Below are 24,242 nucleotides of genomic sequence, written 5' to 3'. Positions count from 1 at the left end.
TGTCACAAAAATAATGCTAAATATTTTGGAGTAGGATGATTATACCCTATCGGGTACCTGAAAAAAGGAAAACAAAAAATATTTGTTTAAAGTATTGCAGATTTTCTTAAGATTTCAAAATGATGCTATATTTTTTAAAAATAGAGTGGTTACATACTGTATGATTCCATTTATATAAAATTCTTGAAATGGCAAAATTATATACATGGAGAATGGATTAGTGGTTGCCAAGGACTAAAGGAAGGCAATGGACTGAGAGGGACGTATGTGTGGCTATATAAGGGTAACATGGGAGATCTTCCCTGAGGTAGCAATGCCCTGTATCGTAAATTTATATTGATGTCAACATGATGGTTGTGAAGTTGTTTTGCAAGATGTTAGCATTGGGGGAAACTGGTTACAAGGTACGTGGGATCTTTCTGTGTTATTTCTTACAACTGCATGTTAATATACAATTATTTCAAATACAAAGTTTGATTAAAAATAATAGAGAATAAATTTATAACTAAAAATTATATCTAATGCCATTAAACACAATATCAAAACGTTATTTGCAACGTTCTTAAAAGTAAATGAGAACTTCGGTTTAAATTAGTGAAATAAAGGCATTTCAACTTGTCCTCCTTTTGTAACATAACTGAAAACAGAGAGAGGAAGAAGAATTGAGTCAATCATTGATGAAACAAGGAGAACCTGTAATTTTAAACCATACATGATAATGGCTGACAAACATCTAAATTTTGAACAGAAAGCAGCTCTATGAGGACAGGATACATACGTCGAGAAAATCATAGTTTTCCAAAAGAACATGGCTTAGCCGCAAAAGCTCAACCAATATACCCTTCCTAAGAGTTTGGGGTGGTGGGTAATGAAGATTTATTATGAATCAAATAACATGGTGTCAAAAAAACATAAAGCAAAAATTGCAAAAAAGGACTGGAAAGATAAAAAGAAAAGCAATAATAAAAGGAGAATTAAGCTATCTCTCAGCCTAGCAGTTCGGATAAACAAAAAAAAAAAATAAGTATATAGAAGCTCTAATGAAGTTATTCATTAGCAGGCCCTTAAATACATCTCAGAAGTCACTCTATGCCATGGTCTTATGTTTTAGATATCACTAATAAAAAATATTGAGGATTACTTTTAAAATGCAACGCTGATGGCATTCTCTTGACTTATCAAGTTTCTATGCCACATAGCTTTTAAAAATTGGAAAATGTAATTCATAGCACAACTGAATGCACTGACTAATAGCTATGTTTTAGTAAAATGTTACAGTATGTTATTTAACAGCCTCAAAATCAATCCAATTATTGCAGACCTCCATGGCAATAAATTGCCCCACTTTAAAGTGACTGTGGCAACAGGCTGGAGGCAGACACATGAAAGAGATCTTTTAAATTATTTCTACCTTGCCTGTAGCTATCTAATAAATATTCCAATCCCTTCTGTATTATTATCTCACACACTACTAGAAAAGAAGCTGTGTCATTACTGCACAGGGGAACTGATATTCAAGGAAAAGTAAATTGCTTTCAAGATGTAACAGCAGCTATGCTCTTGCTCAGAAAACAATTTCTACTCCAGTTCTAAATCTAAGCTCTATAAACCATACTTATTACCACTTTTCTTTCTAATAGTGGCAGAAAAGGCAGTTTTTCAATCAAATTCATTGTCAACTTTATCTGTGCAACAAGGTCAAAAGCTACAGGCATGTCAATATCCACTGCCTTCCCACATCCCTAAAGTCTTCTCCTGCCATCTCCAGACTGATTTGTTGTAATTCACGGGCTTCAAGGAAAGATGAGGTAACTTCTAAATGTCAATACAGTCAGACACGGTTGAAAGGCAGGGAAAAAAAATCAGTGAAACCTAGTACAGATGGAGGCAAAGCAAAGCCACGAGAAAAATACAAGAAAAACACAAGAAAAGCTTTCCTTAAGAAGCCAGGTAAGCATGGACGAGCTCGAGGCTCAGACTCAAGAGTAATACAAGATGTGGTTTGCCAGGGGTTCACATAAATAGTAACTGCAAAATAAGATGCAAATATGAGAAATGTAGATACAAATTGTGTGGATGGACTGATGTTTTACGCAGTAGTTCTCAATCCTGGCTGCACATTAGAATCACCTGTTGTGTTGGGTGAGTTGCTTTTTAAAAGTCTGTAGCTTGGCTCCAGAAACCAATCGATGATCTAAGGCAAGCTAATGGTTCTCAAAGCGTGGTCCCTGGACCAGTGACTTCAGAATCACCTGGGAACTTGTAAGAAAGGCAAATTCTTGGCCCCATACTCAATCAGAAACTCCAGGAGTGGGGTCCAACAATCTGTCTTAACAAGCCCTCTAGGTGATTCGGATGCATACGCAACTTACCCAGAATTAAAAACAAAACAACAGCAACAAGAAAAATTCAATAAAGGCTGGCTGAACATTCTGTACCCAAATCCCCTGATGTGAACATAGTGTGCTGTACCATTCTTTTGTCCTTTTTTTCAGGCCTGAGGATGGCTGTCACCAGTTTTTTTATGTTTTGTTTTGTTTTGTTTCCACCTGAGTTAAGGGAAACAAGAGCCACCTTGTAGCTACATTGTTGAGATACATGAAGAGGTGCCAGGACAGATGACTTGTCTTGCCGAATGAAAATCCATAAATCAATTTATTTTTCACAAACAATTTCTCAGGACATTATCATCTCATACTGGGGGGATGGAGAAAAATATCATTACTCAATTTGTTAGCTACTTTTGTTTCCATTAATTTAAAAGGTAATGTGGGGTCATCTAAATGTCAATGCCTACCAATTAGATACAACTAATAAGACAATTTTAAGACAATTTTATTCTTTATATAATGCTAACTTTTCTTCAAATACAACCATTACAATAATTCTTAAAATATTATCCATGGAATCAAGAGATCAGAGTGAAGAAGAGACCCCCTATATTCTAGAGATTTTCATGGTTTTGCTGAGCCAATTCATGAAATCTTCCTTAAGCATCAGCTCTTTTTTCAGCTCTAGGAGCTAGAGTGGTGTCTTTCAAACTTTAGAGTGCATCAGAATCACCTGGAGGGCTTGTTGAAACACACACTGATTCAGTAGGTTGAGATGAGGCCAAGAATTTGCATTACCAACAAGTTCCTGGGTCTTGCTGATGGGCTGCTGGTTGGGGACCATCCTCAGAACCACTGAGCAGGAGGCCCTCCCGGAATATAAAGGTGTGGGGAGGAGACTGGTTCACTCCTCAACCTACTGGACTTTAGCTTCTGCCTCCACCACTGTTCTGAAACTGATCTTGGTTATAGGACCAATCTTCATCCTTATCTAATCACCCTGAAGTATCTGATACTGTTGGATTCTTAGCCCTCAAAACTTCTTTTCCCACTCAAAATGATTCCTCCCCCTCCTCTACTTCTTATTTAAGTAGCAGTCATCTATTTTCCTGTCGTCAAAGCAAATCGCAAAATATAACTTCTGAAGGTTAAGTCTTAGCCACACTTGTGTAGGTTAGGTTTCACTGACATTTGAACTCAATTATGATTCTCCAACCACCATTAACTATGTAAGTTTTCTGATTACAGAAGGAAGGGGAAAAAGGAGGTCTGCTGGGCACACCAAGGGAGACAAGGGCCTTTAGACAGATATGGGGCAGCAACAATGGCCTGGTGATCCTGGGGCCAAGGAAGAGGAGCAGAAGCACCAAATGAGAATGAAATTCCACTTATCCACAGTAAGAGAAATAAGGAAAGTTTCCATGATGAAGTTGATAACTGAGATAGGATCTGAAGAGAAAAAGACAGATTCTGCTGGTCCAAAAATCACACTTGGAGTAGCAAGGCCCTAAGAGGTGCCTACATGTTTTTCAGTTTTCTTGTGAAAATAAATTTCAACAACTGGGTGGAACTGGGCTCAAGATAGGAAACAGTTTTCCGATAAGGTTATAAACTTCCATATGAGCTAATGAACTCACATGAAATGAAAGAGTTTCTGTAGGTTCTGGCATACTACTTATCAGGGTTATTGCAACAAAGACACCAACATGGGCTAAAGATGTGAATGGGTGCTCTCTAACACCCCTTCCAATTGTGAGTTTTCTAGGATCAAAATGGAAATGGTCAGCTAGAATTACAGTGTTAACAACTGATATAACAAAAGCTAACCAAGGAGGTTCACCTGCTTGGAGAAATGTATGCCCCTGCTCTGCTTGATATCTCTATTCTTTTTGTCTCTCATATCTGAATACCCTTCTGACACTTACTTCCAGAATTTCAGTTCTCTGACTCTTCACACATGCCTTTTGCTGATGCCACTGTCCTACTCACTTCTGAGCTGCAGAGTCGACTTAGAACATACCCAAAGGGTCCCACTGCTTGCATGCATATTATAAATTCTAATTTGGGTGGCTTGCATGTCCTTTTCTCCTTCCCCCTATGCGCAACATCCATAGCAGTAAAAGTGGAAACTTGCTACCACCACCATCTTACACCTATGTTGAGTCAGTAGCAGGGAAGGGATGTCTGTAGATTTATAAAAGGTTCCTGGTGACAGTGCCCCAGGAATCCTCAGGAATAGTGGAAAAAATCTTGGGTATCCAACTCCCACCCCCACCTTCAGGAATGGATAGAAAATGTCAACTAGGAAAGATATTTTCATATAAAGGACACTTCTAAATTAGCCATTTATGGACTAGAGTCCTTTTTGGGAAAGGATAGGAAATTCATACCCTCCCCACGTACCCTTGCCACCACAGATTTTATACTTAAAATTAAACAAAGGTTACTATTTAAAGATACAGAATACAGTGAATAACGCTAAACCATTTGCAATATTTAAAGACCTAGTGTAAAAATAACACCAATTTGAAAAATGAAAACAAAAGATTGCCATAATAAAGGCTTGCCAATACTGCACAGAAAATTTTGAATAGCACAATTGGAGAAGGACATGTCAAAGTATCTTATGAGCCTAAAACAATCTTCAGATCTACTTCAGTAGTTACTGACTTTAGTCATCAATTTTTCCTATCTCTATATTTATATATAGTTTTTAGGTTGAACCACATGAAATTGCCAATATTTGACCATTTTTGACCAACAAAATCTCAATTTCATATAAATCAACCTATAACAGTCACTATTTAAATATTATTTTACTTTAATTACTCAGGTGTTCATGAAATAAAACATCATTAAATAAACATATCCCATTTTTAAATATTTCTTCAAACATATATAGCATATAAATATACAGTATGCAATTGGAGAGCAACCTGCCTTAATTTGAAAATTCTAAACAACATATTAAATATACTTAATAATAAACCTCCAGACTTAATATTCCCCAGTAAGTGATTGAGTAATAAATATCAAGACTTCATAGAACTTACCCACAGCACTACAAAATTCAATAAAATTTAATTTGACAGAAACTGGTTTACTAATATCACCATATTTAACAATAATTTCGTGAGCTTCAAATAAACAAATTTCCAAAACTTGAAAAGGTTAATTCACTAAAACCTTAGTGGACAAAATAGAGGAATAGCATCAGGTTTTTTCTGTGTTGGAATAGAACTGAGGTTACTCTTTTGGGGAGGTAGATGGCAAAGTCTATGATATTATAGAATCCACACATGGTGATAAGGTCGTATCTTTCTAGTTTCCTTATCCTCTCTTTCCACATATTCTAGCTTTCTTTGCCCAGTAACTTATTATCCCCAATCCACTGACATTGCAAACCTAAAATTAATGCTCCCAAGGAAACAATTACCAGACATAAATTAAAAATGTTCACTTTCTTCAAACAAAATTCTCTTCAATGGTATAACAGTATATCTCCACATGAAAACTGATTCACTATTATAAAATAGTAAGATCTGACTTGCTAAATAAGATGCAACATTTTACATATCAACAGACCAAGAGGCCATCATATTCCTCCTTAAAATGTACCTTTGTTGTTTTTAGCAAGAAAAATAATATTTTTGGTCTTTATTATTTCAGACAGGAGAATTTCCTTTGATTTTAGTTCCTTTATCATAATTTTGGCTCGTTCACCACAATTTTAGCTCCCTTCAGCTTAATTTAACTAACTATGCCTCCCTTTCACAATGGGGCTGGGCCATTGCCTCGAACAGAAATAAAAACCTAGAGGACAACCCCAAAAGCAAATATACAGAAAATGCAATCCAAGAAAGTGGCAGTATCATAAAAACCCTTCTTTTCTCCAGGAGACCACCAAGAGACCACTCTTCTTTTAAGCCAAACCCTGCATATATCCATCAAGAACACTGACCTTTTGAGAGCAAAGAGCACTAAGAAAATGTTTCACTTTTAACTTAAAAAAGAAAAAAAAAAAAAAAAAAACTTTTCTGCGCTTCAGTTTGTCCTAGACTAATATCATGAACCATAAGTGCATCAGCTTTTAAAACATGCAAGTCAATAGAATCCATAATACTTCTTTCGCTAAGAGATTTAAGCCAAATTCATGCTCTATTTAAAAAAAAAAAGCCCACTGCCTAAGGGAAACAGACAACAGGGGCAGAGACTCACAGTTCACGATGTCACCTTGAAGCTGTAGAATCTGAGGAACCGGCATCGTGAGGACAACAAGATCAAACTGCTCAGGGGGGCCTGTCTCCTTGGAGACTTCCCACTTATCATTTCTCAGGTTGATCTGGGTCACACGCTGTCTGAAGTAGATTTCTGCACCTAATCCAAAAGCAAAATCATGTTCGCGTGGTCAGGATTTTTTATATCAATGACAGAGAAGTGAGGAGTCACAAACTGGATCCATCCAGATGAACAAAATGGTGAAGTTTGCCTTCTGTGGTCACCACCTGCCATCCCTCTCCTGAGTTCTCTTTCTTTACCTTCTTTCTTTTTCAATGGTAATTTCTATCAATGCTTGCTCTGGGGGAAAAATAATATTACTACTACAATTAATAATCGAAATAGTAATCATAACTATCTTTCATTAAGCATCTACGATAAGTCAAACACTCTGCTAAGCACTTGATATACATTATACCAATTAATTTCACAGATAAGAGAACTGAGACTCAGAAATGTTATTAAATGATTTAAAATGACTACTCTCTAGTAACAGGGAAAAGAGCAGAATTCCTTAAAGGATTTTCAACCTGGGCAAAAGGTCAGCTCCAAGGGAAATTCAAGTCCTCATCACTGCATCCTTTACCTTTATAGAGAAGATTCAGAATTAAGGGAAATATAATATATAATGCCCTCTCATCACATTTTCCTTCTTACGCTTATCACAAAGGTATTATAATAATAATGTGACTAATTATTTATTTAATATTCTCTGCCCTTTTAATCTGCAAGCCCATGAGGCAGGAATTATGCCTGTTCTGTTTCTATGCAGAGCAGGTAGCATATATAACACAGTACTTGGCACATACTAAGTATTTAATCAATACTTGTTTAAAATAAGAATGAATTTGTGAGCCCTAAACTGCAAGATAAGAAAATATAACTGAATTAAGCATCGATACACTAGTACTTGCATTCTAGTTTTCTGAAAACTCCAATTTAAAAACAAATCCACTTTTTTTTCAGTCTCAAGGAATAAAAAAAAAAAAATAAGATTCATTGTAAAAAAAAACAAAAGGCACACTGAATGATGTTCATTATTGCAAGAGACAATTCAAGTTCCTAGCCACCAAAAATCCAGTTTAAGTCAACCCTGTCCATGAAGCTTCCTTTCCACAGCCATTCCAGCTCCGTGTGATCCTTCCCATCTAGGATGTCCTACAGCCATCACTGCCTTTACCACTTACTCTGACATTGATTCAACATGCCTGCAGGCTTTAGGTATGGCTTATCTATCCAAAACAGTTTAGGCTCCTCTACACCATGTCTGTAGATCTCTTGTAACTCTACATCGTTCACTGTCTCTTGAATAATACTACCACATACTAAGCACTCAAATTTTTAAAGTCAAATTCAAATATGTTAGAAGGAAAATGGTACAGACTAGGCCAAGGGGTTCAACTCTCTTTGAGTCAATCAGCATCATTCTGTTCAAGATTAGAGCAAGCATTTGTAAAGTGTACTCCAACATGCCTGCAGGGTTCTCTAAGGCCCCTGATTGGGGAAGGTGCAAACAATTGAAGCATTCAACTCTCTCCCATCTCCTTTATTCCACTTTATTCTAACCTGAACAATTCTGCTTTTCTTTTCTTCTTTCAGATTTCTTAAGCCAGACTCACTTGCCTCATTTGCCTTACCCTAGTCCCAGCCCTGCCTAGGACTTCAACTAAGTCAACAGATTTTATCTATTTTAGTTGGCTATGACTTCACATAATAATTCCTTTGAAGGGAGCATTATGTTGTTATTGTTGGTGGTGTAAGGATATGTGTGTGTTTACGGAGACTGAAGTCCACTGGTCTAGAAAATTCTCCATACTTTAGCCAAACATCTTGGAAATGTATCCTAATGGCTGCAAGGTGTTCCCCAAGGTGTGTGTACGTGGTTCTCTAAGTGTGAGTCCCAGCCCAGCAGACCAAGTAGCACCTGGGAACTTGTCAAAAATGAACATTTTCAGGCCCAACCCTGAGGGCAAGACCCAGCAATCCATGTTTTTACAAGCCCTCCTGGCTTGTTACAATGCACACTAAAGTGTAAGAACCACTAGGGTATACAAAAGGCCCAAATCTAACACCATCAATGGCAAAAATACCTACAAATTCATATTTGCCAAGAGTTTGGGGAAGTGGTCTAACTGCCCCTACTAAGTACGAAGTTGTCCTTTCCAACTGCTAGGAGTGGAATTTCTGGGAAAGAGGCATCTTCTTGGGAAGAGGATTAAAATTGTTCAAAAGGACAACATGTTAAAAGCTACAGGCTCTGGAAACTCCCATTTTAGAGTAAGAGAAATACATAAAAATTTCTCAAGAATTCAGTAAATTTGACCAAGTCACTCTTCTGTGTAAAACCCTTCAATGGCCTCCCACTGCACTTAAGATAAAGTACACAATGTCTAACCTTGCTGACAAAATCCCCTATGAGCTGGTCCCTGCTTCAGTCTTGAGCATCATCTCCTATCACTTTCCCCCTGGTTCACTACCCTCCAATCATGATGACTTTCTTTCAATTCCCTGCATATACCAACCTCCTCCTACCTCAGAACATTTCCAATTTGATGTGCTCACTGCCTGGGAGTCTTGTCACTCACTTCTTGGCCTTGTTCACTCTTCCTCATCTCTCAGATACCCATGAAAACGTCAGTTCCTCAGGGACACTTTCCCTGACACATCTCCCCCATCAGTCCTCTGAAGCCCACATTTTAGGTCTTTTAATTATATGTTCTCTCACTCTTACTTCTTACCATTTATTACATAACTTTTTTTGTGGGTAATTAGTTTTTATTGCCCCCTCCCCCCCACTATATTATACATAAAGACAGGAACCATGAACCATACCTCTTATTTACTACTGTTTCCCCAGTACATAATATTTAATGAAAGTAAAAACATTGGGGTAGCTATAAAGATATCAGACAACTGAGATATTTAAAACATTTTACAAAGGTAAATGTGTTTCTGTTATGTATTTATTTGATTTTCTCCCCTGCCTTCCTCCATTTAAAAAAAAAATCAAATTTATTTTTCTCTTATAATTTCCCACAGATTTTAGTCGGCAGTAGTTCAGAACTGCTGGGATGGGACCTGATGAGATGTGAACAATGTCTAACAAAACACACTGCTTAAAGTAAACTGAAGAATATTTAACCAGGGTTCACATGTTATCCTTTAGCTTCTCTTTGAAGGACATAGTTATGGTTTGAATGCCACGATCACCTGCCTGGGAGGTATTTGGAGAGACAACCACCCAGGCTTACTTCCCCTGCATCAGTTGTAGAAAGAAAATAGGCACAAAAGCTGAAGGGGAGAGAATGATAGAGGTAAATATTGCCACTGCACCACCAACTTAAACTATCTTTTGACAAGTTACATTGCACAAACTGATTTTCAGATTGCTAACAATGTCCATTTTAAAGTAGATGACAAAATAAAAACAAATAAATGCAGCAACAGTCCTCCTTACTGGTAGGCCAAGACAAGTAAAAGCTTCTCGCCCTGTGTCCTGGAGGCTGAAATCACCTTATGAATGATTTAATGACATGGGACCTTACGCAAAAGTAAAAGGACTTGGCCCATCACTCTCCAAGTATCACAGGTAGGAACCATCAGGTGCTGGATCTCCCAGGTTGCATAAAGAAATAAGAAGGTATCACACTTTAATAGTCCCTGACCCCCCCCCCCCTGCCCTCCATGGGCAGAGGGTAAACAATGAAAGAGGGGAACGGGCAGAAGAAGGCACTCTGAGGTTGCTCTCTTAAGCCATGTGTCCACTGACATGTGGCACCAGGGTGGGATGGGAAGCAAGTCAGGAAGGAAGGAGAAAGCCCTACAAAACAGAAGTTAAGTCGGAGGGTATTAGCACCTCTCGCTGCCCTCCCTCCCTCGAGTGGAACAGCTAATAGGAAGACAAAAGGGTCAGCTTCAAGGGGGCCCTTGGCCAAGCGACCTTAAGCCAAATACTTCACCTCTCTAAGTCTCATTTCCCTCATTAGTAAAATGTGGCTAATTACAACTACCTTGAAAGGTTGTTGTACTAGAAATAATTCATGTCAAGTATATAACTTAGTGCCTGGTAAATGGTTAGCACTTAATAAATGATAGCTCTAGTAGCTTTTGTTTTTTGAGATTCCCCCACCCCAGCAACAACAACAACAAAAGAACAACAGAAAATCATGTCTTACTTCATCAGGGAGAAGATTATATTATTGGGGAAGACAGGCAGTCATGGAGAGTGATGCCAATAAATACAGCTCTATCTGTAATAAGGTCGATGTGAACACATTAGACAAGAAATAAAAATAGAACATAGGATCAAGAGGCAAGTATCTACTTCCTCTGTCCTTTCTTACTTGTTCTGGGAAAACGGTCTAGTTAAACAACTGGCTTTGGACCTATTCTAAAGCATATCTGATTAGGCATATCCCATCTAAATAATTTCCCTGGAAGTCTGTTTCCAATCTGAGTGACCACTGATTGATCCATCTGACTGTGGGTTTGTGACCTCAATCGGATTTCAAAATGTAGAGTATCTTTGGAATGACAAGGCATTTGGGGTTCTTCTGGACTAGGAACATATAAAGGTCAGCTTCACTTAAGTAGACTTTACTTTTTAAACTAACATTTCTCAATAGATTACTATGTGCCTGGCCTACTATTTATTTGGCCTGAGAATAAGTGCATTATCCTTCTTTTTTATTCACAACCACCAGATGTATATGTTATTACTCCCATTTCACAGATGAAAGAACTGAGGCAAGATTTAAAACTTTCCTAATATTATGTAGCTTGAAAGTGATGGTGGAGCCTTAATTTGAATCCAGGTAATTCCAATTCCAGGCACTGTCTTTACTTATATTGTGCAAAAATTAAAATACTTTTATGGCCCATTTACAAGATAGAAAGACTTAAGGGGTTTAAAGGATTTTTAAAAGGATACAATTATAAAATTAAAAATGGTATAGATAGGTTATACTAAATCCTATAATAACAGATCTTAGTAGAGGGAGGAAAGGAATCTTGAAGAATTACAAAGAGAATATTAAGATAAACAAAGGAAAAGTTAATATAGGCTACAATTTTGTAGTCCATGAACTCAATTATGTAAATAGTAATTTAAAAATAAGCAGAAAGAGGAGGCGGGGCAAGATGGCAGACTGGTGAGCTGTATGTTTTAGTTACTCCTCCAGGAAAGTAGGTAAAAAGCCAGGAACTGCGTGGACTGGACACCACAGAGCAATCTGTCTTTGGGCATACTTCATACAACACTCATGAAAACGTGGAACTGCTGAGATAAGCGAAATCTGTAAGTTTTTGCGGCCAGGGGACCCGCGCCCCTCCCTGCCAGGCTCAGTCCCGGGGGAGGAGGGGCTGTCAGCTCCAGGAAGGAGAAGGGAGAATTGCAGTGGCTGCTCTCATCGGAAACTCATTCTACTGATTCAAACTCCAACCATAGATAGACTGAGGCCAGACACCAGAGACTCTGAGAGCAGCCAGCCCAGCAGAGAGGAGACGGGCATAGAAGGAAAACAACACAAGAAGCTCCAAAGTAAAAGCAGAGGATTTTTGGAGTTCTGGTGAACACAGAAAGGGGAAGGGCGGAGATCAGGCCTTGAGGCGCATATGCAAATCCCGAAGCAAGGCTGATCTCTCTGCCCAGGGCACCTTTCCTTAATGGCCCTGGTTGCTTTGTCTATTAGCATTTCAATAACCCATTAGATCTCTGAGGAGGGCCGTTTTTTTTTTGTTTGTTTGTTTGTTTTTTTTGTTTTTTTTGTTTTTTTTTTTTTAAATCCTTTTTGCTTTTTCTAAAACAATTACTCTAAGAAGCTCAATACAGAAAGCTTCAAAGAATTGAAATTTGGGCACGTCAAGTCAAGAGCAGAACTAAGAGAGCTCTGAGACAAAAGGCAATAATCCAGTGGCTGAGAAAATTCACTAAACAACACAACTTCCCAAGAAAAGGGGGGTGTCCGCTCACAGCCACCATCCTGGTGGACAGGAAACACTCCTGCCCATCGCCAGCCCCATAGCCCAGAGCTGCCCCAGACAACCCAGTGTGACGGAAGTGCTTCAAATAACAGGCACACACCACAAAACTGGGCGTGGACATTAGCCTTCCCTGCAACCTCAGCTGAATGTCCCAGAGCTGGGAAGGGGGAGCAGTGTGAATTAACAGAGCCCCATTCAGCCATCATTTGAGCAGACTGGGAGCCTCCCAACACAGCCCAGCAGCCCAGAACTGCCCTGGGGGGACGGCACTCACCTGTGACATAGCACAGTCATCCCTCAACAGAGGACCCGGGGTGCACAGCCTGGAAGAGGGGCCCACTTGCAAGTCTCAGGAGCCATACGCCAATACCAAAGACTTGTGGGTCAGTGGCAGAGACAAACTGTGGCAGGACTGAACTGAAGGATTAGACTATTGCAGTAGCTTTAAAACTCTAGGATCATCAGGGAGATTTGATTGTTAGGGCCACCCCCCCTCCCCGACTGCCCAGAAACACGCCCCACATACAGGGCAGGCAACACCAACTACACACGCAAGCTTGGGACACCAATTGGGCCCCACAAGACTCACTCCCCCACTCACCAAAAAGGCTAAGCAGGGGAGATCTGGCTTGTGGAGAACAGGTGGCTCGTGGACGCCACCTGCTGGTTAGTTAGAGAAAGTGTACTCCACGAAGCTGTAGATCTGATAAATTAGAGATAAGGACTTCAACTGGTCTACAAACCCTAAAAGACCCCTATCAAGGACAGCAAATGCCACGAGGCCAAAAACAACAGAAAATTATAAAGCATATGAAAAAAACCAGACGATATGGATAACCCAAGCCCAAGCACCCAAATCAAAAGACCAGAAGAGACACACCTAGAGCAGCTACTCAAAGAACTAAAGATGAACAATGAGACCCTAGTACGGGATATGAAGGAAATCAAGAAGACCCTAGAAGAGCATAAAGAAGACATTGCAAGACTAAATAAAAAAATGGATGATCTTATGGAAATTAAGAAACTGTTGACCAAATTAAAAAGATTCTGGACACTCATAGTACAAGACTAGAGGAAGTTGAACAACGAATCAGTGACCTGGAAGATGACAGAATGGAAAATGAAAGCATAAAAGAAAGAATGGGGAAAAAAATTGAAAAACTCGAAATGGACCTCAGGGATATGATAGATAATATGAAGCGTCCGAATATAAGACTCATTGGTGTCCCAGAAGGGGAAGAAAAGGGTAAAGGTCTAGGAAGAGTATTCAAAGAAATTGTTGGGGAAAACTTCCCAAATCTTCTAAACAACATAAATACACAAATCATAAATGCTCAGCGAACTCCAAATAGAATAAATCCAAAAAAACCCACTCCGAGACATATACTGATCACACTGTCAAACATAGAAGAGAAGGAGCAAGTTCTGAAAGCAGCAAGAGAAAAGCAATTCACCACATACAAAGGAAACAGCATAAGACTAAGTAGTGACTACTCAGCAGCCACCATGGAGGCGAGAAGGCAATGGCACGATATATTTAAAATTCTGAGAGAGAGGAATTTCCAGCCAAGAATACTTTATCCAGCAAAGCTCTCCTTCAAATTTGAGGGAGAGCTTAAATTTTTCACAGACAAAGAAATGCTGAGAGAATTTGCTAATAAGAGACCTGCCCTACTGGAGATACTAAAGGGAGCCCTACAGACAGAGAAACAAAGACAGGACAGAGAGACTTGGAGAAAGTTTCAGTACTAAAGAGATTCGGTATGGGTACAATAAAGGATATTAATAGAGAGAGGGAAAAATATGGCAAACATAATCCAAAGGATAAGATGGCCGATTCAAGAAATGCCTTCACGGTTTTAACGTTGAATGTAAATGGATTAAACTCCCCAATTAAAAGATATAGATTCGCAGAATGGATCAAAAAAAATGAACCATCAATATGTTGCATACAAGAGACTCATCTTAGACACAGGGACACAAAGAAATTGAAAGTGAAAGGATGGAAAAAAATATTTCATGCAAGCTACAGCCAAAAGAAAGCAGGTGTAGCAATATTAATCTCAGATAAAATAGACTTCAAATGCAGGGATGTTTTGAGAGACAAAGAAGGCCACTACATACTAATAAAAGGGGCAATTCAGCAAGAAGAATTAACAATCGTAAATGTCTATGCACCCAATCAAGGTGCCACAAAATACATGAGAGAAACATTGGCAAAACTAAAGGAAGCAATTGATGTTTCCACAATAATTGTGGGAGACTTCAACACATCACTCTCTCCTATAGATAGATCAACCAGACAGAAGACCAATAAGGAAATTGAAAACCTAAACAATCTGATAAATGAATTAGATTTAACAGACATCTACAGGACATTACATCCCAAATCACCAGGATACACATACTTTTCTAGTGCTCACGGAACTTTCTCCAGAATAGATCATATGCTGGGACATAAAACAAGCCTCAATAAATTTAAAAAGATTGAAATTATTCAAAGCACATTCTCTGACCACAATGGAATACAATTAGAAGTCAATAACCATCAGAGACTTAGAAAATTCACAAATACCTGGAGGTTAAACAACACACTCCTAAACAATCAGTGGGTTAAAGAAGAAATAGCAAGAGAAATTGCTAAATATATAGAGACGAATGAAAATGAGAACACAACATACCAAAACCTATGGGATGCAGCAAAAGCAGTGCTAAGGGGGAAATTTATAGCACTAAACGCATATATTAAAAAGGAAGAAAGAGCCAAAATCAAAGAACTAATGGATCAACTGAAGAAGCTAGAAAATGAACAGCAAACCAATCCTAAACCAAGTAGAAGGAAAGAAATAACAAGGATTAAAGCAGAAATAAATGACATAGAGAACAAAAAAACAATAGAAAGGATAAATATCACCAAAAGTTGGTTCTTTGAGAAGATCAACAAGATTGACAAGCCCCTAGCTAGACTGACAAAATCAAAAAGAGAGAAGACCCATATAAACAAAATAATGAATGAAAAAGGTGACATAACTGCAGATCCTGAAGAAATTAAAAAAATTATAAGAGGATATTATGAACAACTGTATGGCAACAAACTGGATAATGTAGAAGAAATGGACAATTTCTTGGAAACATATGAACAACCTAGACTGACCAGAGAAGAAATAGAAGACCTCAACCAACCCATCACAAGCAAAGAGATCCAATCAGTCATCAAAAATCTTCCCACAAATAAATGCCCAGGGCCAGATGGCTTCACAGGGGAATTCTACCAAACTTTCCAGAAAGAACTGACACCAATCTTACTCAAACTCTTTCAAAACATTGAAAAAAATGGAACACTACCTAACTCATTTTATGAAGCTAACATCAATCTAATACCAAAACCAGGCAAAGATGCTACAAAAAAGGAAAACTACCGGCCAATCTCCCTAATGAATATAGATGCAAAAATCCTCAACAAAATACTTGCAAATCGAATCCAAAGACACATTAAAAAAATCATACACCATGACCAAGTGGGGTTCATTCCAGGCATGCAAGGATGGTTCAACATCAGAAAAACAATCAATGTATTACAACACATTAAAAACTCGAAAGGGAAAAATCAATTGATCATCTCAATAGATGCTGAAAAAGCATTTGACAAAATCCAACATCCCTTTTTGATAAAAACACTTCAAAAGGTAGGAATTGAAGGAAACTTCCTCAACATGATAAAGAGCATATATGAAAAACCCACAGCCAGCATAGTACTCAATGGTGAGAGACTGAAAGCCTTCCCTCTAAGATCAGGAACAAGACAAGGATGCCCGCTGTCACCACAGTTATTCAACATTGTGCTGGAAGTGCTAGCCAGGGCAATCCGGCAAGACAAAGAAATAAAAGGCATCCAAATTGGAAAAGAAGAAGTAAAACTGTCATTGTTTGTAGATGATATGATCTTATATCTAGAAAACCCTGAGAAATCAACGATACACCTACTAGAGCTAATAAACAAATTTAGCAAAGTAGCGGGATACAAGATTAATGCACATAAGTCAGTAATGTTTCTATATGCTAGAAATGAACAAACTGAAGAGACACTCAAGAAAAAGATACCATTTTCAATAGCAACTAAAAAAATCAAGTACCTAGGAATCAACTTAACCAAAGATGTAAAAGACCTATACAAAGAAAACTACATAACTCTACTGAAAGAAATAGAAGGGGACCTTAAAAGATGGAAAAATATTCCATGTTCATGGATAGGAAGGCTAAATGTCATTAAGATGTCAATTCTACCCAAACTCATCTACAGATTCAATGCAATCCCAATCAAAATTCCAACAACCTACTTTGCAGACTTGGAAAAGCTAGTTATCAAATTTATTTGGAAAGGGAAGATGCCTCGAATTGCTAAAGACACTCTAAAAAAGAAAAACGAAGTGGGAGGACTTACACTCCCTGACTTTGAAGCTTATTATAAAGCCACAGTTGCCAAGACAGCATGGTACTGGCACAAAGATAGACATATAGATCAATGGAATCGAATTGAGAATTCAGAGATAGACCCTCAGATCTATGGCCGACTGATCTTTGATAAGGCCCCCAAAGTCACCGAACTGAGCCATAATGGTCTTTTCAACAAATGGGGCTGGGAGAGTTGGATATCCATATCCAAAAGAATGAAAGAGGACCCCTACCTCACCCCCTACACAAAAATTAACTCAAAATGGACCAAAGATCTCAATATAAAAGAAAGTACCATAAAACTCCTAGAAGATAATGTAGGAAAACATCTTCAAGACCTTGTATTAGGAGGCCACTTCCTAGACTTTACACCCAAAGCACAAGCAACAAAAGAGAAAATAGATAAATGGGAACTCCTCAAGCTTAGAAGTTTCTGCACCTCAAAGGAATTTCTCAAAAAGGTAAAGAGGCAGCCAACTCAATGGGAAAAAATTTTTGGAAACCATGTATCTGACAAAAGACTGATATCTTGCATATACAAAGAAATCCTACAACTCAATGACAATAGTACAGACAGCCCAATTATAAAATGGGCAAAGATATGAAAAGACAGTTCTCTGAAGAGGAAATACAAATGACCAAGAAACACATGAAAAAATGTTCAGCTTCACTAGCTATTAGAGAGATGCAAATTAAGACCACAATGAGATACCATCTAACACCGGTTAGAATGGCTGCCAATAAACAAACAGGAAACTACAAATGCTGGAGGGGATGTGGAGAAATTGGAACTCTTATTCATTGTTGGTGGGACTGTATAATGGTTCAGCCACTCTGGAAGTCAGTCTGGCAGTTCCTTAGAAAACTAGATATAGAGCTACCATTCGATCCAGCGATTGCACTCCTCGGTATATACCCGGAAGATCGGAAAGCAGTGACACGAACAGATATCTGCACGCCAATGTTCATAGCAGCATTATTCACAATTGCCAAGAGATGGAAACAACCCAAATGTCCTTCAACAGATGAGTGGATAAATAAAATGTGGTATATACACACGATGGAATACTACGCGGCAGTAAGAAGGAACGATCTGGTGAAACATATGACAACATGGATGAACCTTGAAGACATAATGCTGAGCGAAATAAGCCAGGCACAAAAAGAGAAATATTATATGCTACCACTAATGTGAACTTTGAAAAATGTAAAACAAATGGTTTATAATGTAGAATGTAGGGGAACTAGCAGTAGAGAGCAATTAAGGAAGGGGGAACAATAATCCAGGAAGAACAGATAAGCTATTTAACGTTCTGGGGATGCCCAGAAATGACTATGGTCTGTTAATTTCTGATGGTTGTAGTAGGAACAAGTTCACTGAAATGTTGCTATATTATGTAACTTTCTTGGGGTAAAGTAGGAACATGTTGGAAGTTAAGCAGTTATCTTAGGTTAGTTGTCTTTTTCTTACTCCCTTGCTATGGTCTCTTTGAAATGCTCTTTTATTGTATGTTTGTTTTCTTTTTAACTTTTTTTTTCATACAGGTGATTTTAAAAAACAAGGGAAATTTAAAAAAAAAAAAAAAAAAAAAAAAAAAAAAGATGTAGTGCCCCCTTGAGGAGCCTGTGGAGAATGCAGGGGTATTCGCCTACCCCACCTCCATGGTTGCTAACATGACCACAGACATAGGGGACTGGTGGTTTGATGGGTTGAGCCCTCTACCATAAGTTTTACCCTTGGGAAGACGGTTGCTGCAAAGGAGAGGCTAGGCCCTCCCTATATTTGTGCCTAAGAGTCTCCTCCTGAATGCCTCTTTGTTGCTCAGATGTGGCCCTCTCTCTCTGGCTAAGCCAACTTGAAAGGTGAAATCACTGCCCTCCCCCCTACGTGGGATCAGACACCCAGGGAAGTGAATCTCCCTGGCAACGTGGAATATGACTCCCAGGGAGGAATGTAGACCTGGCACCGTGGGACGGAGAACATCTTCTTGACCAAAAGGGGGATGTGAAAGGAAATGAAATAAGCTTCAGTGGCAGAGAGATTCCAAAAGGAGCCGAGAGGTCACTCTGGTGGGCACTCTTATGCACACTTTAGACAACCCTTTTTAGGTTCTAAAGAATTGGGATAGCTGGTGGTGGATACCTGAAACTATCAAACTACAACCCAGAACCCATGAATCTCGAAGACAGTTGTATAAAAATGTAGCTTATGAGGGGTGACAATGGGATTGGGAAAGCCATAAGGACCAAACACCACTTTGTCTAGTTTATGGATGGATGTGTAGAAAAGTAGGGGAAGGAAACAAACAGACAAAGGTACCCAGTGTTCTTTTTTACTTCAATTGCTCTTTTTCACTCTAATTATTATTCTTGTTATTTTTGTGTGTGTGCTAATGAAGGTGTCAGGGATTGATTTAGGTGATGAATGTACAACTATGTAATGGTACTGTAAACAATCGAAAGTACAATTTGTTTTGTATGACTGCGTGGTATGTGAATATATCTCAATAAAATGATGATTAAAAAAAAAAAAAAAAAAAAAAAAAAAAAAAAAAAAAAATAAGCAGAAAGAAAATATGTCACAACAATGGACAATGGACTTATTGCTGATTTATATATTATGATGACATTTTTCCTTGATATATTTTCTGTATTTTCCAATTTTCCACCAGAAGTATGCAACTCTTTAAAAAATTAAAAACAGCTATTTGTCAGAATGAATGATACTAACAAATACTAATAACATTTTACATAGCAGATTAGAAAACCTACAGGACTCATTGTCTCAAGAGGCTGTACAAATTAAAAAATATATTTTTTACTTAAGAATCAGTTAAATTCATTGAATTGGTAATCACCTAATATAAACTATACATATGTTAGAATGTATATCTGTGTCTTTATCAAGGTACCTGCTATGTACAAAGTACTGTTAATATTCTGTGTGAGCTACAAAGGATTAGATATGACCTTTGCCCCCAAGAGCCTCCAAAGCAAAACTGGAAGATAAAACATACATACTCCCCCAATCGCCTAACAAACTAAGGAGCAGCTAAAAAGCAGTTAAAGAATGGCCCTCTACCAGAACATGAGTTCCATGAGGGCAGGGACTTTAGCTCACCCTTGTATCATCAGTACCTAAAGCACTGTCTGGCACATAGTAAGCACTCAATAAATGCTCACTGAATGAATGCATATACGCATACATGTATGGATAGATACATCATACAATTAGTATTTAAGGATTTCAGTTAAGTACAGTATCCAACTTCGGTCAGGTGAAATTTATAATGAAGGAAGTGAGATTTTAAAAACTCAGATGGTAGCAATATGTGAAGCTGATGGTGAGACATGCCATAAAATGCCCAATGGTGACACCATCATAGACTGAATCCTGAATGGAGAAATAGTCTGACCCAGAGTGGCATTTATTGTGCTCTCATGCTGTGTATTAAATCACAGTGACCTCTCCCCCATGCAGTATCAGGGAACCTGGGGGTTATTACGATGGTTGAGTACATACGTCAACTTGGCTGTGTTATGGTGCTCAGGTTTTTGGTCAAGCAAGCAATGGCCTGATTGTTACTGTGTGTGGGTATTCCACAGAATTAAACCATTAGTCAGTTAATTGCATCTACAGCTGATTACAACTACAATCAACAAAGGAGACTGCCTTCAGCAATGAGGTAAGCTTCATCCACTCAGTTGAAGGTCTTAACGGGAGAACTGATGATTTCAACATTCAAAAAGAAAAATCTCTACTTCAGTCAGCCAGCTTCACCTGGGGAATTCACTGAAACCTTCATCAGAGTTCCCAACTTGAAGCCTACCCTACAGTTCCCAATTCCCATAGTAATGTGGGCCAATTCCTATAATAAACCACATAATATTCATATTATGTTGGTTGGTTCTGTTGGTTCTGTCTCTCCGTAGAACCCTGACAAATACAGTTCTCAATAAGTATTATTTAATGAGCAAGACCAAAACAGCAATTACTCTAGAAATATCTCATGAAGCAAAACAAAGTCTCAGCCTGTACTTTTTCTCAGTGATTTATAATTAGCTACTTAACTGAATTGTGAGTCATCAAGAAGCCTATTTCTGGTTAAAAAACCAAACCATTTATCATCTAAGAAAAGTTCGATTTTCTTAAGAAAAAGCTTTCAAAACACAAAATATATAAAGAACAAAGGAATATCTTAACATAAGATGGGCAAAGTTTATAAGACATTCATAGAAAAAATATGCAAAGTATCAGTTAAAACAAAGAAGCAAAATATCATTCAAAGACAAAGAAATGCAAATCCAAACCACAAGAAGATACCATTTTTAACCAACAACATTGGAAAAAATTTAAAATTTCCATAATACCCAGATGTGGGGAAAAAGACATTCTCATTCACTATCAGTGAGATATTTTTAAAGAAAAATATGTGCCACAATCTAGTTAAACTTAAAATGCACATTTTATACAGCTGTTCTGTTAGAAATTGGTCTTACAAATAAACTTACAAAAGCATGTTAAGGCTAAACATTGCAGCAATGTTTGGATTAGCAAAAAACCAAAACAGCCTCCTACCCCCAAACAACCTAAATACTTACCAGGATATTATGGTACTCACATACTTCAGTATATAATAATTGACAGCCATTAACAAGAACAAAGTACATTGAATTCTCTGATATGAAAATAGACCCATATTAATTACATATATAATTTTATTTTAAAATGCTAATTTTTTAAAAGGCAGAGAAAATCCTATTCTCACCTGATTCTTTTAAGTAATGTTTAACAATTGAAGAAACTCCTTGAGGTGCCACAAAGTTATAGTCTCCTTCTTTAACCACCATTCCTTCAATAGGAGAGGTCAGAGGCTTCAAAATGTCATGAGCTAACAGTTCATCATAAAAACTGAAATAAATCAATATATAATGTAAGCATATACTGTAATTAGCTCTAAAATACTACATTCTCTTCCAAGAATTCTTAGAAGTTATAATTCATAACTGGCAATTTTCGTATGATTAATTCAATGTATAATTTGTGTTAAGTAAAACATAATTCAGGAAAAGAAGTGTTTAAAAACACACAAATCTTTTGCTCACAGACTACTTCCCCATGTATTTCAAAATTAAATTCAGTGAAAATATACAGAACCAGGTATTCTTCTGGTTCAAAATACATCAATTTTACGTTTGATTAAGAAGATTTTTTGACTTGCATTCAGGTACTTGTCCTCTTCCTCCACACCAGCATGGTAATTCATCATATTTATTAAACCCTTACTATGTTCTGCATACTTTCCCATCTAGTCTTCACCACAATCCTGTGAAGCAGGTAATACAGTTCCCACTTTATCCAGGTAACCTTTTACTGCTAACACTACCAACAATAACATCATAATAATCTCACTACATTACACGATGTAAAATTTAACCCTGTTAAACATGGATGATTTTTGTATTTTTTTTTTACTTCATACATCTAGTAAGCTGATTCCTCCCCTTTTCAACTAACTTACCTTTGGTGTTTCTTGGCATAATGAGGAGTGCACGTGATGTACTGAGCACCCAAGTCAGCTGTGCACGGTGGACTACAAGCACAGCTGATCGTAGTCATTCTTCCCCCTTCAAATTCATCCACAGGAAAATGTCTTAGTGCATTAGAATGAGCCTTTTACAATTAAAGCAATTCACCCCGAAGTTATCGCAAATGGATTACTTTACAAATGTCTTAGAAAACTTTTTCAAGTTGATAGTTTTGTCGTCTAACATTGTCATGCGATAGGTAACGGAGATAATTTGGTCAATGATAGTGAGTTTTTTTTTAAAGGGGCTCCTGAATAATACTGCAGTATCCAGGGCTGTGCATGGTGAATATTTTTAATAACTTGCATAAAAGGAATGAATGAATGGATAAGATGAAACAATATATTGGATGGAATATCATAATGAATGAATCAATCAATGCTCTCAGGCAGTAAAATTTCATGAGAATAACAGGATTCTCTAAACCAGGTCTTCGGAATTCTTGGTCACCGGGTACTTTGGGATCCTCATAATCTGGACAACACTGAAAAGGCACGGAAAGGGCCAAGAGGAAAACACGTTTATTAGAGACAGCTGTCGGCCCCAGCTTTGCAAACTCTAGCCAGGCTCCCTCCCAAGCTGCTCAGACCTCCAATCAAAGCGCCCGCCAAAACACCTGCCCTGCCCCCAGCCCAGTAAGGGTCGCCACCCCCACCCCCACCCCCACTCCCTTCTCAGGTCTTTCCCGGGCGGCGGAAGTGTGCGTGAGAAGGTGCGTACTGCGCATGTGCCGCTCGCTGTCCGGGCAGGGCTCTGAGACCCTGCGTTTTCTACTCTTATTCGCGAGTGGGCCACGCCGCCTTAAGGGGGAAGTGTCATCTTCATTTTCTCCCCGGTTGGACCCACCTGGATCCCCAGCCTTGTCCCACACAGTGAGGTGCAAAGGACCGAACGCCGCCCTCCTCAGCAGGGTAGCGCACAAGCTTCCTGTCAGCCCGGCGCCCACGATGAGAATTCGTGCCATGGCCCGGGCCTTCTGTGCTCAGACAGGTTGTCCTGGGGTCTGTGGATCCCGGGCTGAACCCAGCAAGCGCTTTCCGGGCTCCGCGCACCAGGCCCGAACCGATCCCTTGAGCACTACTTCGGGCCGGTCTGCAGGGGGCAGAAAGGCGGCCGGAACTGACAGGCAGGTCAGCCTTAAAGACGGGATGAGCGCCTCGGGAGCTGCGGAAAACTTGGGCTTCCCTGCGGCTTGAAGGCCGGGGGGCAGGCTTCCAAAATAGGCCGGAGCCTTCAGACAAATATTCTATTCTGCTTTTCCCTCCCTCCTGAAAACCTGGAAATCGTGCAGGTTATAGTGCAAGAACCCGCCTCACCACAGGATTGGTGTTGACACAGTGTAGAACCAACTAAACTACTAGGGTAGCAGTCTTTGCCTTTTGGGACCTTTGCTCTCTTAATATTCCAGGTTTAAAAGGGAGAAAGGGGGCAGGGAACATGCAATGCCAGGGCAAGCATTCCTCTAATGCTTCAAAGGCCACTCTTCACGTAGTAGAAAAAGGTTTTGGAATCAGGGAGAGATTTTTCTTAATAAGCAAGCCCTGGGGTTTTGTGTGATTTGCTTAAACTACCGGAACCTTAATTTCTCCATCTGTGACATGGGGACAATAA

At 38.7% G+C, this 24,242-nt stretch overlaps 1 protein-coding gene across 3 annotated transcripts in view; it reads right to left on the bottom strand.

The window, feature by feature from the left end:
- Positions 1–23,891, bottom strand: part of RNLS (renalase, FAD dependent amine oxidase) — a 320,380-nt gene extending 296,489 nt beyond the window's left edge. For 2 of the 3 annotated variants that reach the window (XM_037805098.1, XM_037805097.1), the window contains exons 1-4: positions 23,478–23,891; positions 22,565–22,670; positions 21,812–21,954; positions 6,549–6,707 (exon numbers count right to left, since the gene is read on the bottom strand). In XM_037805098.1, the coding sequence (XP_037661026.1) occupies positions 6,549–6,707; positions 21,812–21,954; positions 22,565–22,670; positions 23,478–23,595 (526 nt within the window). In that variant the 5' untranslated portion in view covers positions 23,596–23,891. The remainder of the gene's footprint in view (positions 1–6,548; positions 6,708–21,811; positions 21,955–22,564; positions 22,671–23,477) is intronic. The other variant, XM_037805099.1, reaches the window with a different exon arrangement.
- Between the last annotated feature and the right edge of the window lie 351 nt (positions 23,892–24,242).

Source organism: Choloepus didactylus, chromosome 15 (assembly GCF_015220235.1).
Source record: "Choloepus didactylus isolate mChoDid1 chromosome 15, mChoDid1.pri, whole genome shotgun sequence".
NCBI lineage: Eukaryota > Metazoa > Chordata > Mammalia > Pilosa > Megalonychidae > Choloepus > Choloepus didactylus.
The sequence above is the reverse complement of the archived record's forward strand: the minus strand, read 5'-3'. Positions and strand labels throughout refer to the sequence as shown.